Consider the following 17,941-nt stretch of genomic DNA (forward strand, 5'->3'; position numbering starts at 1 on the left):
GCATAGCATATTGCATGGCACATTAAAATCTATAAATAACAAAGTAAATTGTTGTTTAATGGTAAAACACAGTGAAAGTAATGTTAAATATCAATCTATACTGTATTTTTCATTTGCAGTGCAAAATTGTAAATTAAAGCTAGGGTCGACGATCTTGGAAAAGTAGCACAAATGTAGCATCTCCCCAAGGCTCCGCCCAGCTTCCACTCCATTGGAGGAGCTCCCGTTGGGAGCGAAAGCACTGGACGCGGAAGTGCCGCGCGCGCACGGAGGCGCCACGCGCACGGAGTGTGTGATCGCCTCCAATGTCATTAACCTTTCTGACTGCCCGCACACAACACGCATAGGAGCGCAGCGCACCCGCTCCGCTTCGTTCGATTTTTCACGCGAGCCGCGAGTGCCGAGAGCACCTTGGCAGCGCGCGTGCGCGCTGAACCAGGGACAGTGCACGCCATTGAAATATACGCGCAGGGGGCTGGTAGGACGGTGAAGGGATTTGATTGGTTCCTGAAGAGCGGTCCGCGCGATACGATTGGTCGGAGTTTTTACACTCCTGTGGCCGCTACAATTGTCAGACTTTTTCTGCACCTTTTTCCGTCCACATAATGAATTGACTTCTTCCAGGGGGCAAGGAGCATTTCACTCAGTATTACAAATAGTGCTTTTGGACAACATCGTCTACCCTAGCTTTAAGTAAATATGTAAATTTTACAGGAACATAATGGCAACCCAGTTGCCAGTTTTTTACTGTTTTTTTCACAGTAGACATTTTTTTTTTTGTATTTACAGTGCAAAACTGTAAATTTATGCAACAGGAAAAAGCCGTTATAATTTACAGTAAAATAATGGCAACCAAGCTGCCAGCTCTTTAGCGTTTTTTTTACAGTACACACTTGTTTTTACCTTTACAGTACAAAACTGTAAGTTTATGCGACAGGAAAAACCTGTTAATTTTACAGTAAAATAATGGCAACCAAGCTGCCAGCTCTTTACTGTTTTTTTACAGGAAAATTTCTAACAGTGTAGGAAAACAAGACAAGATGAATAAAAATAAAAATTTTAGTGCCGGTGCAGAACAACCGGCGCCTGTGCAGGGCCTCTGTTTCCATGCGGCCAGGTCCAGACGTGGGATGGCGGAGCACGGGGTGACCGAGTTATTACTGGAGATGACGGAGAAGACGTCCCTGGGCATGGAGGTGATGCCGGTGTTGTCGCAGATTATCCTGGCCAGTGAAGCTCTGGACAACGCGGCCCTCTGCCTCGTGGAGAACACATTACTATTTTCGTACCACAGCCTGAAAAATGTTTCAAACAAAAGGGAAACAAAACAAATTGATGTTACTTCAAGCCTCAGTCAAAATGCAGACAATTTACGATGTTAAAGACAATCAACATTTTACAATGGAGCATACAATAAAACAAATGTAAATATATGTTGTGGAAATGTGAATAGTTACCTATAGAGTGCTACTACAAAGACTGTCCACTCTTGAAATGTGCTTATTTGGTTCATTAATGCTAATGTATTCCCATGAAATTAGCAGTGAATACACACAAACACTGACCTGTCACCGTCACGGATGTTCTTGAATTGTCTCGCAATGAGACAGGCAAAGAGAGACCCAACTCGTCCACCTGTCACAAAAGGCTCGGCCACACCTGCAAGCCACACGTCAATGTTGTCAGGTGTGCCGTAGTGCTGAAAGAGGCTCCGGGCCAGGTCCTCGTTATTCAGGACACGAGCCAGCTCTGCCTGGTTCCTGGGTTGAGACAGGCCACAGAATTTGCGCCAGGTATTATATCCTGTGGACATTAATGGATAAATGTCAGGTCAGTTACAGCAGAAGTCAAACACAATGACACAAAAACCTGAATATGACCGAGATATGTACCAGGCAGGCCGTGGTCACGCCCTCTCTGCATGTTGAGGGAGCCCAAGTCCAACGCAATTTGCTGCACAAACTGGAACAACCGCTCCCTCAGAGCGTCCACCATCGTGTGATTCTGGAATTTCAGTTCGGCAGGACGGCCGATCAAACCACGCAGCACCGAGTCAATTCCAACTGGAGGGATGACAGGAATATGAGGCTCCCAATTTAATAGACAATTACAGATTAGTGACAGTTTACCCTGTGCAACTCACTCTCAAAGAGGATTCTCCAGGGGGTGAAGAACGCCTCGAACACGGGGATGTTGCCAAACTGAGGGTCTTGTAAGTAGTTCGCACCCAGGTGGGAGAAAGTTGGCTGAATAGCCAGGTGAGCAAAGCGGTAAGCTGCTGTTGCAAAGACGTTGGAGATGCTGGGGTCGACGCTGTGATTGTATCCGGTGTAATTGCCAGTCATGTTTTTCACTGCCTCCTCCCCCAGAATATGCGACAGGTAGTCTTTGAACGCAAACACCTGAGAGAGCGCGACACACAGACGCTCAGTTTGGCAGAATTACGACTTCTCTGAACAAACATGGCCAACTGCTTGGTTTAGTTACCTGTGTGTAGGCGCCCATGATCTTGCGGGCCTCCTGGTAAAGGGTCTCACTGTCCCACTGTGGGTTCAGTCTCCTCAGCTCACGAGCCAGCCGGTTGTGCTCACGCAAGAACAATGTGTGAAGCGATGTCAGGGCAGCGTTCTCGTCAACACGGACGTCACCTTATAAAGCAAGTAAGTGAAAGATGTTTGAGTGCTGTTTAGTCATCAAAGTACTTAAAGGTGCATTACGGAGTTTCAGCTTTAAAAATACTTATTTTCCACCATAAATATGTTACAAATATTCAACTGTGTGTACAATGTGCCCTGATATATTCATTGTAAGTACCGTTAACAGCATTAAATTGTCACTTGAATGTTACAGTGCTGGTCCGGCACCAGAATTTTTTTTGTTGAGAATTTGAGAGAATGTGACGTAATGCGCGCTCCCGCTGACCTGATATCCCTAAGTTTCGTTTTGTCCGCCATTACTCCGCCAGATGCTTTACTGAGCAGTATTGAGGATGGAGCTTCCAGAAAGTAAGAAAGGACCAGCTTCTAGCACTGCCACAACTCCGGAAAAGACCCCACCAGGCAAAAGAAACTTAAATTTTACTCGAGCGCGACTAAAAGAGCAAGGAAGGAGATCCCCTCTTGTGTGCACGTACATGGACGCAAGCCACAGGCACCAGCATTTCACTAAGCTGCCGTTACGCCCAAGGCTTGCAGGGGCCATTGTTTCACATAAAACGTGCAAACTCCTTAATGCACTTTTAATAATGTTTGTATATTGTAATAACTCATTTTCAACAACTACGTAACTATCAATAAGTACTATGATATTTTCTTAAATAACAATATCTGATACATCTTATTATCTGCTGACTATCTCAATAATATCCAATGATTGAAGGGCATCCATTTTAACAACAAAAGCTTCATTAAAGGAAAGTTTGTCCCATAAAAAGTTAAAAAACCTTCTGGATAGTTATAAATAACCCTTGCAGTTAATTTCCGTTCTTCTTGTTCCTGTGGTAGATTCCTACTGACAGATGAGGAAATCACTGGGTTACAGATTCTGAAGCTTCTACTTCCAATAAAAAAACTTTCATGACTACTCACCAGCGATGAAGCAAGGTATCTCCCTGGCGTTGGTGTCGTTGGTGACTCTTCTGCGAGTGGCACACGCGTTCACCTGCAGAGGGTGGAAGGGCAGCACCTCGCGGCCGTTGTCTGTGAACTCCTCATTAACTTTCAACAGGCCGCCGTCGTCAGTGAGGTTGCGCAGATCCAGAGCGAGCTTCTCCTCGGAGCCGTACACCTGGCTGATATCTAAGAAGGCCGTTGCCGCATTGATCTGCTGCCTCACGTTGGGAGTTCCACTGAAATTATAGGCTGGGAATCCTGTCCCACAAGCGCCGGCCGATCGGAATGCAGGAATGCAGCTGTCCGTGGGGAGGTGAGGGTCACCGGGGGGAATCTGTACCGAAGAGGAGAGAGTTGAGGTGATGGAGCCGATGGTTAAGGACGGAAACGGCATCTCTGCAGAACGCTTTGAGGCTCAACACCAACCGGGATGGGGATGCACGGCTCACCGCGCTGGCAGCTCTCGTCACAGTTCACCCCGTTGCTGAAGGACCTGATGCTCGGCGAGAAGGGCGTGAAGCTGAGGTCGTGGTCGTTCCACTGACTGTATATTGTGACCATGCGGGTGATCTCCGTGTCATTGACCACCTCCGCATCCATCATCCTTAGGATATTGTTGGACACCTGTCTGACCTGAGATGAAGCAGATTGCAGTCGTTTCAATCCTCTGTCACTGTTTGAATAATTCACTGAAGATGATCGTTCGGGGCATGGAGGCCATACCAGCGGGAGGAAGAAGTTGTTGATCCTTTCACTTCTGTTTCCTTTGGGTTCAGAAATACCATCATCGTATTCAGCAGGCTGCCAGCGGACAAGAGGGGTGTTGGAGGCCCCTTTACGAGTGGCTTTTCTAGAGAGAAAACAAGAGAAACAAGAGATGAGCTGTTTGAGAAACCTCAGGAAAGTGTAGACATCTTTTTGCAACAACGGCCTCACAGCTATATTTCAAACTTTCCTTCAAATGCCAGTTGCATATATATACATACATATATTTATGAAGAAAAAAAAACTGTGTTCTCGCCACCCCGGCGGTATTGTGTCTTTCTCCTTCAAGCTCGGGTCCTCTACCAGAGGCCTGGGAGCTTGAGGGTTCTGCGCAGGATCTTAGCTGTTCCTAGGATTGTGCTCTTCTGAACAGAGATCTAAGATGTTGTTCCTGGTATCTGCTGGAGCCATCCTCCCAGCTTGGGGGTTACTGCTCCCAGTGTCCCGATCACTACTGGTATCACTGTGGCCTTCACACCCCACATGCTCTCTGCTTCTTCCCTCAACCCTTGGTATTTCTCCAGCTTCTCATGCTCCTTTTTCCTGATGTTGCCATCACTTGGGATTGCTACATCTATCTCCACAGCTGTCTTCTGCTGTTTATCCACCACCACTATGTCAGGTTGATTGGCCATCACCTGCTTGTCAGTCTGGATCTGAAAGTCCCACAGGATCTTGACTCGATTGTTCTCGACCACCTTTGGAGGTGTCTCCCATCTTGACCCTGGGATCTCCAGTCCATACTCGGTACATATGTTCCTGTACACGATGCCCGCTACCTGGTTGTGCCGTTTCATGTATGCCTTGCCTGCCAGCATCTTACACCCTGCTGTGATGTACTGTACTGTCTCTGGAGCTTCTTTGCACAGTCTGCACCTGGGGTCTTTTGTGGTGTGGTAGATCCCGGCCTCTATTGATCTTGTGTTAAGGACCTGTTCTTGTGCAGCCATGATTAGTGCCCCTGTGCTGTCCCTCAGTCCAGCCTTTTCCAGCCACTGGTATATTTTCCCAAAGTCAGCCACTTCTTCAATTTGTTGGTGGTACATGCCATGCAGGGCTTTGTCTGTCCATGATAGCTCCTCTGGCTCCTCCTTACTGGGCTTTTGATGTCTGAGGCATTCACTTAGCAGATCATCACTGGGGGACATCTTCTCGGTATACTCATGGAGGCTCTTGGTTTCCTCCTGGATAGTGGCTCTGACACTCACTAGTCCTCGGCCTCCCTCCTTTCTCTTTGTGTATAACCTCAGTATGCTGGACTTAGGGTGGAACTCTCCATGCATTGTAAGGAGCTCTCTTGTCTTTTTATCAGTGGCTTGCATTTCTTCCAGTGGCCAGGATATTATGCCAGCAGGGTATCTGATTACTGGCAGTATGGACCGAGTATGGACTGGAGGTCCCTGGGTCAAGATGGGAGACACCTCCAAAGGTGGTCGAGAACAATGGAGCCAAGATCCTGTGGGACTTCCAGATCCAGACTGACAAGCAGGTGATGGCCAATCAACCTGACATAGTGGTGGTGGATAAACAGCAGAAGACAGCTGTGGTGATAAAGGAGAAAAAGGAGCACGAGAAGCTGGAGAAGTACCAAGGGTTGAGGGAAAAAGTAGAGAGAGTGTGGGACATGAAGACAACAGTGATACCAGTAGTGATTGGGACACTGGGAGCAGTAACCCCCAAGCGGGAGGATGGCTCCAGCAGATACCAGGAACAACATCTTAGATCTCTGTTCAAAAGAGCACAATCCTAGGAACAGCTAAGATCCTGCGCAGAACCCTCAAGCTCCCAGGCCTCTGGTAGAGGACCCGAGCTTGAAGGAGACAGACACAATAGCACCGGGTGGGGAGAACACATATATATATATATATATATATATATATATATATATATATATATATATATATATATATATATATATATATTTATGTATATATCAGTATATATATATATCAGTATCTATATATTGATGTATATATATCGCATAATTTTTCTGCGATTAATCGCAGAAAAATTATGCGATTAATCGTGATTAAAAAATTTAATCGTTGCCCAGCACTAATATATATATATATATATATATATGTGTCTGTGTGTGTGTGTGTGTGTGTGTGTGTGTATTTATGGAGGCAAAAATCATGGTAACACGGAGAAAAGTTAGCTTCCTCACAGAACTAAGCAGAGGGGTGAATCTTAAGAAAGAACTGCCTAAGAAATACAGAATGTATTTTTTTTTTTATATTTTTTTTTTTTTTGGGGGGGGGTGGTTCTATTTTTTTTCCCTATGAAAAACAAGGAAGTTCAAAATAGAAAAAGTCATAGTTAACAATGTTCCACTTACAGGTTGTTGCAGACCCCGGTGATGGTGCGGTACTTGTTGATGTTTGGAATGGAGTTACACTGTGGTTCCCTGATTTGAGCTGCGCATCCAGTTTTGTCAGATAATTTCATCAGATCGTCCTGGCTGAGCGAATCTGAAAAGTGTAAAAGACACATACTGTGGTCAACAGTGTGCATATTTCCAAGCTTTGTATTTCTGGTTGGTAATTACATCCTTCAGGCGCTCAAGTGTGTTCACAGTAGAAAGGAGTGTCGCACCAGAAAACCAAAAAACAGCCGTGTAGGTGCCATCTTGGTTCTGTTTCTAACCTGTTGCATTGAGAGAGCGTTTGTGGATGTGATGCGATTTCTCCACGAACAAGCGGAGGGTTTGGGCCATGTAGTCTGCAGATCTCACAGCCGACCGTGTTTCACCACGAGGCTCATTCAGAATCCGGAGAGCATCATGAGGACTCACCGTCTCCCTGCGAACCCGTCTCAGAGTGCTGGAGGGAAACCCAAACAATTGAAAAGAATTACGTTTTATATTTGGTGGTGGGGAAAATTTTGGTAAGACAGACTGTTTATGATGACTCCAGGAGACACAACAAAAATCTGCAGAACTATTAAACAGAAATGGCACGAGAAAAAATCACTCTTGTCTAGAATACGTGTACGCTTCATCCACAATCTTTCTTGCGTCCTCAAAACATCGTTCAAGGAGAGGACTGTCAAAATGTTGACCTGGAAAGAGAAAAAGAATTTCAGCTATCCCATGAAATAACAAAGAAAAAGTAAAGAGACAAAAGTAATAATAATATTTTAGAAACATGTCAGTAGAATAATGGATTTACCTGCTAGCGTAGAGTCAATGGGCATCAGGCAGATGCCCAAAAGAAGAAGGACAGAGGAAAATCTCTGGATCATCATCGCTGGAAAACAAAATATTAAGCCAAAATTACTCTAAAAACTGGTTTCAAGGCTGATGTATCGAGACTTGATAAGCACAATGTCAAAAATGCGTGCCGTAAATAAAGATCTTAAGGAGGCTTGTTACCTGTGGCTGTATGGAAACTTGTGAAGGCTTTCTTTGCTCTTCGAGATGTCAGGTTCACAATGTCGCATTGTCCCAAAGTGCCGGTCTTTTATAGTGGAGCGAGAAGCCTCGCCCATGACTGCAGCAAATGAAGCTTCTGTCAGTCACCAGTTCTTCCTTCTTCCTCCTCTCTGTAGGAATTTTTTTTTTTTTTTTCCTTGACCAGATAATAATCAAGAAAATTATATAATAGAAGGTCTGACTAATTTGTGACATGGTAACAACCTGATTTAGAAATGTCATTAGTTTCAGCAATGTTAGTGTGAACACGTTTTACCATTTTTAAATATTTAATTCAAATCGGTGGCGTGAAAGAGATGTTTGATCGTCGCGTTCGATGTCTTGTGTCCAGATAAGGAAATCTTTGGAAAAGTGCAAACTGATCTCACAGAAATGCGTGAAATGATCACGCATTCTTAGTCCCAGATTGCGTGCTCCTGTCACGCATTGTGTTGAAATTGCGTGTGGTCACCACACCAACAGTCTCCACTGAAAGTCAATTAGAATCTGCGTCATGGTGGGAACACGCATTCTCAGCTTCAAAGGCGTCATGCCGTGGGTGTCGTTTCATATATCCCTGAAGTGCAAATGAAGATGAATTAATATTCTGAAGAAAGATCTGATAATCAACCATAATAGTGCAACCATCCAAGGCAGACTGTAGCAACGGTATGGCTGAGTCAAAAAGTCCCGTGAAATATCAACTCTATTTTAAGAAAACACATTTAATTGTCAATATCATGTCACGGAGAAGCAGTACAATACCCATAATCCTTGTGGTTATCAGCGACATGTCTGATTGGTCCAGCTTGCTGTCACCAACAAATAAAAAATAAAGCAAACTGAGCTTTTATCAAATTTTCTTCATAACTGAATGGGGTATTTTCACAGCTTCACTACTTCCTGAAAATAGCTGTGCACATTCATTTCCTGTCTTACATTATTGGCCAAACTGATTAATCCAGGTGTGTCTGGTTTAGACTGCTGCAACAAGACACACCTGGATTAATCATTTTGGCCAATAATGCAAGACAGGAAATGAATGTGCACAGTTAATTTCAGGAAGTAGTGGAGCTGTGAAAATGGCCCATTGTCCTTTTTGTTTTCAACATATAATTTTCATTTTTAATGCAATGAGTGAAATGTTCTTTTTTTTAATCCGAAAAACAATGGCATTTCCTGTTGCCTAGGTAACGCCGCTGGCGTATCCGCACAGAGTGGCGAGAGAAAGAGAGCGAAACATTTATTTCCTGGTCCTGGCCATTTTATGTCCTGCATTCTGAGACAACTAAACTGCATTCTCTAATATGTTGCTCAGAGAAACATATTCTGTCCATTATTATCTTCATCTTCAACATATCTTTTTTTTTTTCATAGAAGCATTTAGGAGTGTAACGGTATTTGTATTCGTCCCGTACCGTCACGGTACGGGGGTCACGGTTCGGCACACACAATCACACGACGAATACACCAGTGAGTAAAAAAAAAAAAAAAAATTCCAACCTTAGATGGCGGTAATGAGCCTAAAAGCTGCCGGCAACCACCATTATCACAGAAGAAGAAGAAGTAGAACACGCAGGTCCAAACATGAACAAAGAAATAAGAAAGTACAAGCGGAATGAGAGCTGCAGCGTGAGGCGGAGCGGATTAAACGGGAGAGCATTTGTTCCGCGTGCGTTCCCTCATACGGAGTGACGTGTGACGTGCCAGTAAACAGAAGCAGCACAGTCAAAAAACCAGCAGAGAACGCCACGGTGGTTGAAAAACACTTTTTTAGTAAAAAACCCCGACAGAAAAAACATTGGAGAGGCGAGATGGGACCAAATTGCGCAATAGCGAGTGGTATAAAGAGCTCCATAGCAGAATACGAGCAATCGCCGGCTGGTGTTATGGATTAACTGGTTCCCGTGTTAACGAATGACAGCGGAGGTCTGTGTAAACACATGCTGATAACAGCAGTTGTTAAAGTAAGACTCACAAAAGACTTTAAACGTATACACTCACTGTAACTGTCGATAACCGACGTTCGCAAGAACGACTAGATGTTTCAGTCATTATTGGTCACAAGTTAAAATGGGCACCAGTTAATTCGAAACATCAGCGTGCTGCGCAGAGCTCACACCGAGACGTGCTGCTCCGTACTGCGGTGCTGCGGTCAGGGGAGCAGCTGCTCCTTCAGCAGCGTATCATGGAGATTTTGGGACATTATTTGAGCAGATATCAGCAGATAAAAACTCTCTGCTTGGCGCTGAGGACTGCTGCTGCAGAGAGGAAGACCTGCAAGTTCCTCGTGAGACTTTGTGCGCATGTCACAGGGTCCTTGTAAACGAGGATTCATCGTGGATGCTTTGTATGCCTACATGAATACACTCGCGTTTAATACTATTGTTTACAATCGGATTGAAAAAACACCATGTAAACTGGGCCAATAATGTGTCACATGGGAAAGCTTGGGAAAAATGTTCTGGTACATTTGTGAGCTTTTTTTACTTTTTCCCCACTGTACCGAAAAACGTACCGAACCGTGACCCTTACACCGAGGTACGTACCGTACCGTGGCTTTTGTGTACCGTTACACCCCTAGAAGCATTACGCTCAGCCTGAAACTGAATTTTTTTTCTTGCTTTTCCTTGATCATGTTGGTGATTAAGAATGACCCTGTATATTCTTCTGGAATGCATTTCACTCTTCTGAAAAGGCATTATCTTCAATGTAAATTCTGTAGTCTTTTTTTTAGTCATGTTTGTAGGTTCCATCCAGTCTTTTTCAACTTACTCTTGCCGTTAAAGCAACAGAGGTCAAAGGTCAGAACAGGCTTCATGTCTCAGCGAGGCCTCAGAGGGTTTAGTGACCTTATGGGGCAGCATTACCTCATGTAAACTTCTTTTTGGTTGATGTGGTTTGGTTTGGTTGATCTCTTCATTCATGCGTATTTGAGTATTCTATAAGGATAATTAGTCCAAGCTCTAGCTCCCTTCCCACAACTGCCTTCCCACCGGTCTGTGTCTGGCACCAACCCAGAAAAGCCAAATACGCGTGTGCAGCATGGTAGCGTACTTCAACATGAAGAGCAACCTCTCAAGATAGATGTGCATGCATTAGATCCACAAGACGGAGCTGCAGAGGCCTTCTCTCCAACTTCAGTGTGGGGTCGACGACAAGGCCTATTTTTTTCTGTCTTCATGCGGTTAGAGTTGGATTATTGTCAGACAGTCCTTTAGAGGTGCACAACACCCATGCCGTGGCATCTTTAATGCTGAGAATGCGTGTTCCCACCACGACATGGATTCTAATTGACTTTCAGTGGAGACTGTCTGCGTGGTGACCACACGCAATTTCAACACAATGCGTGACAGGAGCACGCAATCTGGTACTAAGAAGGCATGCTCATTTAACGCATTTCTGTGAGATCAGGTTGACATGCTTGTAATGGAAAGTGTGTGACAATGCAGAGAAGGAAACAAAGAGCTGCGTTCAGCTCAGCGATATAATTTTGACTGCATGGGAGTGTTTGGGTGGAGAGCAGTGAAATGCTTTTTCAACGTCACGGAATTTTACAACAAGGACAAACAATGAGCAATGTTGCCAAATGTGTGCTAGGCACCTTGAGGGCATCCAGGTCCAAAGGAAAACAAAACAAACAAACAAACAAAAAAATGTGATCAACATGTGTGTCACTATCATTACATCCATTTAAAGCAATTTGTAAATGAAGTTGTAGTTCAAATTCCAGGTAATTTCATTGCAGGTAATGATCTATGTCAGTATAGGATGTGGACGTCATGTCATGCTTGAGAGTCATACCATCAAATATTTATGAACATACAACAGACATAACTTCTGCTTCTGGTCTTAAAGGAAAAGTACGGTTTAAACAGCTTTCATGTTGTTTATAGAATGAATTAGAGCAATATACTCACCCAGAAGGCTTTTCTGATCCGAATAGTGCTTCTGGAGAAATCTAGATCCAAATTTGAGCGGCGGACATCCATATACGTCGAGCAGACGGGGCATATGTAAAGCCGCTCCTAAAACGGCTTTAATCGTCCAAAAACTCATTAGTTTCACCAATATTTCATCATGGTCTGCTCACGCCACTCCTCCACGACAGCCCGGTGTCACGAGATAAATGTTGTGGTGTAGTTGACCTCTGAACTGAAAGCTTTGTTTACGGCTGCCACGCGCATGTGTAGTACGGCTCTGGCAGCCGTTCTTCTCTTTGCCTCTGCGCTCGCCTTTCGATGTGCTATTCATCTGTATACTCTGGCTCAAAACTGTAAGGACACCCTTCATATTCAAAGTTCTCGTCCACAACATCTTCATTCGATAGATATTCGTCAATTTTGCACTAAACTGGAAGAAGAAAGTTGTGTAGCCTCCGGTTGTCCTGGAAACAATAAGCCGTACAGTCCGCTCACCATGGCATCACGCCAACTGTTTTGGTGGTCGGAGCCCTGCATGCCCTACGTCAGCACGTCCGTGAAGACCTCCACACTGATAGGCTGTCCTGGCGCGAATTCGCTTGAAAAGTTCAATTATTTCAAGTCGAGCGACAAACGATGAAGTGGCGGACAGCAATCGTCGAGCAGCGGGCGGCGGAAAGTGGAAGTGCAAGTCGATGGGTGTGCACATTTTTCGCTGGAAACACTCGCTGCTGGCCGCTCGCCGCATCATCGCTCGCCGCCCACCACTCAAGATTGAGCGACAATCGCATCATTACATTGACTTTGTATGTAATCTCATCGCGCGAAAAATTCGCTTCGTGTCGGGTGGAAACAGGAGGAAACATGTCTGTAGAGAAGACAAGCCCAGATGCAACAGTGAAGAAGACTGCACTGAAAGCTGTTAATGCCTTTGAAACACCATGTCTCTTCTGCCACAAAAATCGCGAAAGAAACATGTATCAAATTAAAAGACAAAAGCAAAGAATTGCAGAACTCTATCAGTGAGTCAGAATAAGATCCAGAAAAACAGAGTGCGTTTGTGCAACAAGTAATGGACAGGTTAAAATCTGTTATGGAGAAGAAAGTGTTGACCACGGAAGAGCTCAAAGCTGCAGAAATGGAAATCATCCGCCAGGGGCGTTACAGTGAGGGTGGGCAGTGCCCCCCCCCGGCATGCTCTGCCCCTTTACACTTTGTGCAGAGTCATTAAGACAGTTAAGTTTCATTAGAGCATGAGAGCTGTGACAAGTGAGGGGAGCAGAATTTTTTTCCACTGGATAAACATGTGGAATGTATTTTCTGTTTATTTCTGTTTTTTATGAGTAAACACTTGAAGGACATCTCATGTTTTTTATTCGTGTAGGGGAAATAATCCTTGTCCTTGTAATCCCAGTAGCTTTTGACAAGGAATAACAAGGAGAAGCAATCGATGCTTGTAGGTTTGACAACAATTATAGAGCTAAAATGATGATTAATGAATTAGTAAAAGTACCAATCAAATAAAAACAAGGAAGAAAAAGTTATTTCTCAACTATGAGTGACGAGAAAATTAGAGAAATAAAAAAAAAACATTAAAACATAAACCTTTTTTATCACTGTAAGGAATCAGCTTCAGACCCCCATTAAAAAGAAGAGGAGATATGCACCCCTTTAGTACCTGCAAGCAAAAAGTGTAAAGATTCACGGATTTTAAAATAAACCAGTGAGTTTGAGGGCCTGGAGTCAATGCGAAAAAGCTCCTGTTGTTAGCACACCACACTTTTCATCACATCCACTCAACGATTGCACCTGTTGTGTCCAAATCAACCTTTGAAGGAAGGAGAAAGCAAAAAAGCAGAAACAAGCAATCCACCCATCTTCTTTAGGAATTATTATAAGTCAGGGTCACAGCGTGCAAGAGCCAATCACAGCCAAAACCATGCAAAGCCCAGTTACACCCTGAACTTTTCATCAGCCAACAAAACTTTCCCTAGGATGGTGGAGAACAACAAACCAGTTTGGCTTCATTCTGGCTGATTTGAATTTTCATTAAATGTTCGAGCATTGGCATGTCAGGCAGAAAAATTCACCCATCTTCTTTAGAAATAATTATAGGTAAGGATCACAGTGTGCCAGAGCCACTCACAGCCAAAACCATGCAAAGCCCAGTTACACCCTGAACTTTTCGTCAGCCAACAAAACATTCCCAAGGTTGGCGGAGAACAACAAACCAGTTTGGCGTCATTCTGGCTCATTTGAATTTTCATGAAAGGGGCTGTATCATGCTTTTTTAGCTAGTCAAAACCCTAACTTTGGCATTAACATGGTAATAGTTTGTTTTTGGCACTACGGAAAAGTCATTTTGTGTGAAATAAAAGATTTTCTGGGGCTAATTCTGAAACTCCGAAGACAAAACGCTCTGTTTCACTGAAAATCCTGCCTCTACCCCTGTGGACTTTGACTGACAGCGTACTTCAACCAATCGGAGCTACATTAGCGTCTCTAATGGTGCGTTCACACCGGACACGTCGCAAGCGTCGTGGGCGGTGCTTTTCTATGCAAAGTCTATGTGGATGAGCGGCGGGGGACGGGGCGGCGCGTCAGGAGCGTCAGGAGCGTCATGAGCGTCGCTTTTCGAGCGTTTCGAGCGTCGACGCCCACGATGCGCGTACCCGGCGTCAGGAGCCTCATGAGCGTCGCTTTTTGAGAGTTCGGAAAACTGAACTTTCGACACGCTGCCGCTGGGCGTCAACCAATCAGAGACGATCTCTCCGGTGCTACATCACTACGAGTGATCCGAGCACCGAGGCGGGCCAGCCAGTGTTGCTAACTTGGCGACTTTCTCGCTAAATCTGGCGATTTTCCAGAGCAGAGAGGAGCAGACCAGCCAATAGCGACTTTTCTTACTGGCGAGTTGGCAACACTGGGGCCAGCAGGTCGTCAAACTGGGCACGGGAGAGGCAAAAGTAGCTCTGGAAGTGACCCTCATCCTCACGCAGCTCCTGGAGCAAATGGTGAAACTCCCCAAATTCAGAACGCCTCTGAATAATGGGATGAACCCAGAGACGACGCCCATGTGCCCGACAACGACGCAGTCTAGCTTTATTTAACAAATAAAGCCAAGCAACTCTCCTGATGCGATCTGCCATAGCTGGAAACAGAAATCAGCCTCCCGCGCGCTGATAAACTGACGCACGTCAAGAGCGTCGCAAGCATCGTGAGCTTGTGACCACCTGGTGTCAAGCGTCATGCTTGAAGTGTCACAAGCGTCAGCTTCGAGGCATCCCAAGCGTCGACGACGCCCATGACACGTCCGGTGTGAACGCAGCATAAGGGTTCGCTTTAGCTCTTTAGCTCTAGCTTCTCTACATGAAAAGACACGGGAAAACGTCTTTTCCTGTGAGAAACTCACCAAGCGCAGACTCTTCAGACTCTTGCTCTTGCTTGATTGTTGCTTTCAGACGATGGTTAAAGTTTATCTCTGTAATCGGAGATACAAAAAGCGGCAACGCTGATTGCCGAGGGCCTGCGGGAGGGTGGCTCAGGGGAGCCATCTTCTCCGTGTGAAGTCAACATGGGAAACAGACCGTTTTCACGGGTACGGGAGGGGCTGCCTCTCTGAGCAGCACAAACACGAGGAAAGCTCAAACACGCAGGCACGAAGGGAAAAAACGCTTTGCTTTCACACATCATGCTGTCATCTCTTATATTCCATCCATCCATCCATCTTCCACCGCTTATCCAGGACCGGGTCGCGGGGGCAGCAGTCTCAGCAGAGATGCCCAGACTTCCCTGTCCCCAGACACTTCCTCCAGCTCTTCTGGGAGGATCCCAAAGCGTTCCCAGGCCAGCCAAGAGACATAGTCTCTCCAGCGTGTCCTAGGTCTTTCCCGGGGTCTCCTCCCGGTGGGACATGCCTGGAACACCTCCGCAGGGAGGAGACCAGGAGGCATGCTAAATAGGTGCCCGAGTCACCTCAGCTGGCCCCTCTTGATGCGGAGGAATAGCGACTCTACTCCGAGCTCCTCCCTGGTGACTGAGCTCCTCACCCTATCTCTAAGGGAGCGCCCAGCCACCCTACGGAGGAAGCTCATTTCAGCCGCTTCTATCCGGGATCTTGTCCTTTCGGTCATGACCCAAAGCTCATGACCATAGGTGAGGGTGGGAACATAGATTTACTGGTAAATCAAGAGCTTCGCCTTTCGGCTCAGCTCCTTCTTCACCACAACGGACCGATACAATGACCGCATCACTGCAGACGCTGCACCGATCCGCCTGTCAATCCCACGCTCCATCCATCCCCCACTCGTGAACAAGACCCCAAGATACTGAAACTCCTCCCCTTGGGCCAGAGTCTCTCCACCAACCTGGAGAGGGCAAGCCACCTTCTTCCAATCAAGGACCATGAACTCGGATTTGGAGGTGCTGATGCTCATCACTGTCGCTTCACACTTGGCTGCGAACCTCCCCAGTGCATGCTGTAGGTCTGGGTTCGATGGAGCCAACAGGACAACATCATCTGTAAAAAGCAAAGATGAAATCCTGCGGTCCCCAAACCGGACCCCTTTCGGCCCCTGGCTGCACCTAGAAATTCTGTCAATAAAGATTATGAACAGAACCGGTGACAAAGGGCAGCCCTGCCGGAATCCATGCACCAGGAACAGGTCTGACTTACTGTTGGCAATGCGGACCAGACTCCTACTCCGGTCATACAGAGACCGGACGGCCCTTAAAGGGCAACTCTGGTTTTTTGACATCTGGACCTTATTTATAGGTGTGTACATGCTCATATACTCACTCAGACAAACATGGTGCAGCTTGGAGTCCTCCAGAAGTTATTTAGATCCAACCAATTTAGCGGAGGCCACAGCAAGGGAGCTTCAGGGCGGGACATAATCTCTGGAAAATCGCTCATTTCGGCTATATTTCTTCATCCATCACCAGTGTTACCATAAAGTCAGCTCATCTACCGTTCAGGTGGGTCAGCTGACAGTTTTCGCTAACTTACCCCTAAATTCTACTGCGTGCGTTTGTGCTGCGCTCCGGACCACTCCGCTCAGCTCTGCTCCGTTTTGTCAAAACCCACAGCATGCGCTTTGCTCCGCTGCGTCTCTGTTCCGCGCGGCCAGAGAAGCAGAGAAGCGCATGCGCTATTTAGCATCGACCTCCAAAAGTTGAGCAATCTGGGCCACAATTGCATTTTTCTCTGTACATCCTTGTAGAAAGAATGACTGGGGTCATATAAAATTTTATGATTCTCCACTTCCAAAATCAGTGTGTCTTCATCCATGGCTGCTGTGCTTCAACACGCTGAATTTCGTGCGACAGGATGTTGACATTCGGGCCATTCAGAATAAAATGCATACATGGTCCTGAATATGTATTTTGTAGAAAACACGATTTTTATGAACAATAGCCTACAAATGGGCCATATATGCAGCTGTGTAAACATTCAGAAACGTTCGACTGTAGCTTGATTACAGACAAAATAGAAGTTTGTCATATAAAACTTGATAGTGTGTTTTAGTTTTTGTTTGCCCGCTTTTTAAAGTGTATATTTTAATCAGTATGGTATGTCTATTCGTGGTATATCTGAAAATAAATGTGAGGACACATAAAACGTCTTTCAACAGTTTAAAGTTTTTAATAAAGAAAAAATGATTTTATTTTGTATAAAGCCGGAGATTGTTGGAGTTCTCTTTCCTGTTTGGTGCATCTGAACTGTGGAAATTTATGCATACGGAGACCTGGACGGACCGGACCGGAGAGAAAAATAGACCTTGGCTCTATTTTGGACTGACGGAGCGGGGCGGGGCGGGGCGGACCCAGACGGAGCCGATCACACGCTGTGGAATCAGCTACAGTCATTAAAATAGCAACGTGCTTGCTGCGGACCGGAGCGGAGCGGAGCGCAGCTGAGCGGACCGCACGCAGTGGAATTTAGGGGTTAGCCACAATTAGCTCGGATGGGAACGTTGGAGCTCCTCTCCCCAGCAGAGAGCCACTCTGAGTCGGCTCTGCTCTGCTCTGATGGGATCTGCTGCGCTTAGCTCTTCTCTGACACCGTGCTAACTTAGCCACAATTAGTTTGGATGGGAATGTCGCGGAGCTCCTCTCCCCAGCAGAAAGGCACTCTGAGTCGGCCTTGGCTGTCATGGCGCCCGGGCGTCCTTCATGAAAGTATTAAATATGTGCACACTTAGGTCCCCCTTTTTAAACAGGGGAACCAC

The 17,941-nt window shown here is 45.7% G+C and overlaps 1 protein-coding gene across 2 annotated transcripts in view; it reads right to left on the bottom strand.

Annotated features, from left to right (window-relative positions):
- Positions 1-629: 629 nt before the first annotated feature.
- Positions 630-17,941, bottom strand: part of LOC115383035 (eosinophil peroxidase-like) — a 40,180-nt gene continuing 22,868 nt past the window's right edge. The window contains exons 1-13 of one of the 2 annotated variants that reach the window (XM_030085044.1): positions 7,750-7,788; positions 7,547-7,624; positions 7,349-7,436; positions 7,023-7,198; positions 6,715-6,847; positions 4,335-4,461; positions 4,038-4,244; positions 3,588-3,945; positions 2,488-2,648; positions 2,144-2,402; positions 1,893-2,063; positions 1,566-1,803; positions 630-1,295 (exon numbers count right to left, since the gene is read on the bottom strand). In XM_030085044.1, the coding sequence (XP_029940904.1) occupies positions 1,001-1,295; positions 1,566-1,803; positions 1,893-2,063; positions 2,144-2,402; positions 2,488-2,648; positions 3,588-3,945; positions 4,038-4,244; positions 4,335-4,461; positions 6,715-6,847; positions 7,023-7,198; positions 7,349-7,436; positions 7,547-7,622 (2,289 nt within the window). In that variant the 5' untranslated portion in view covers positions 7,623-7,624; positions 7,750-7,788 and the 3' untranslated portion in view covers positions 630-1,000. Of the gene's footprint in view, positions 1,296-1,565; positions 1,804-1,892; positions 2,064-2,143; positions 2,403-2,487; positions 2,649-3,587; positions 3,946-4,037; positions 4,245-4,334; positions 4,462-6,714; positions 6,848-7,022; positions 7,199-7,348; positions 7,437-7,546; positions 7,625-7,749; positions 7,789-17,941 lie in introns of those variants that run through there. The other variant, XM_030085046.1, reaches the window with a different exon arrangement.

Source organism: Salarias fasciatus (genome assembly GCF_902148845.1).
Source record: "Salarias fasciatus chromosome 7 unlocalized genomic scaffold, fSalaFa1.1 super_scaffold_4, whole genome shotgun sequence".
NCBI lineage: Eukaryota > Metazoa > Chordata > Actinopteri > Blenniiformes > Blenniidae > Salarias > Salarias fasciatus.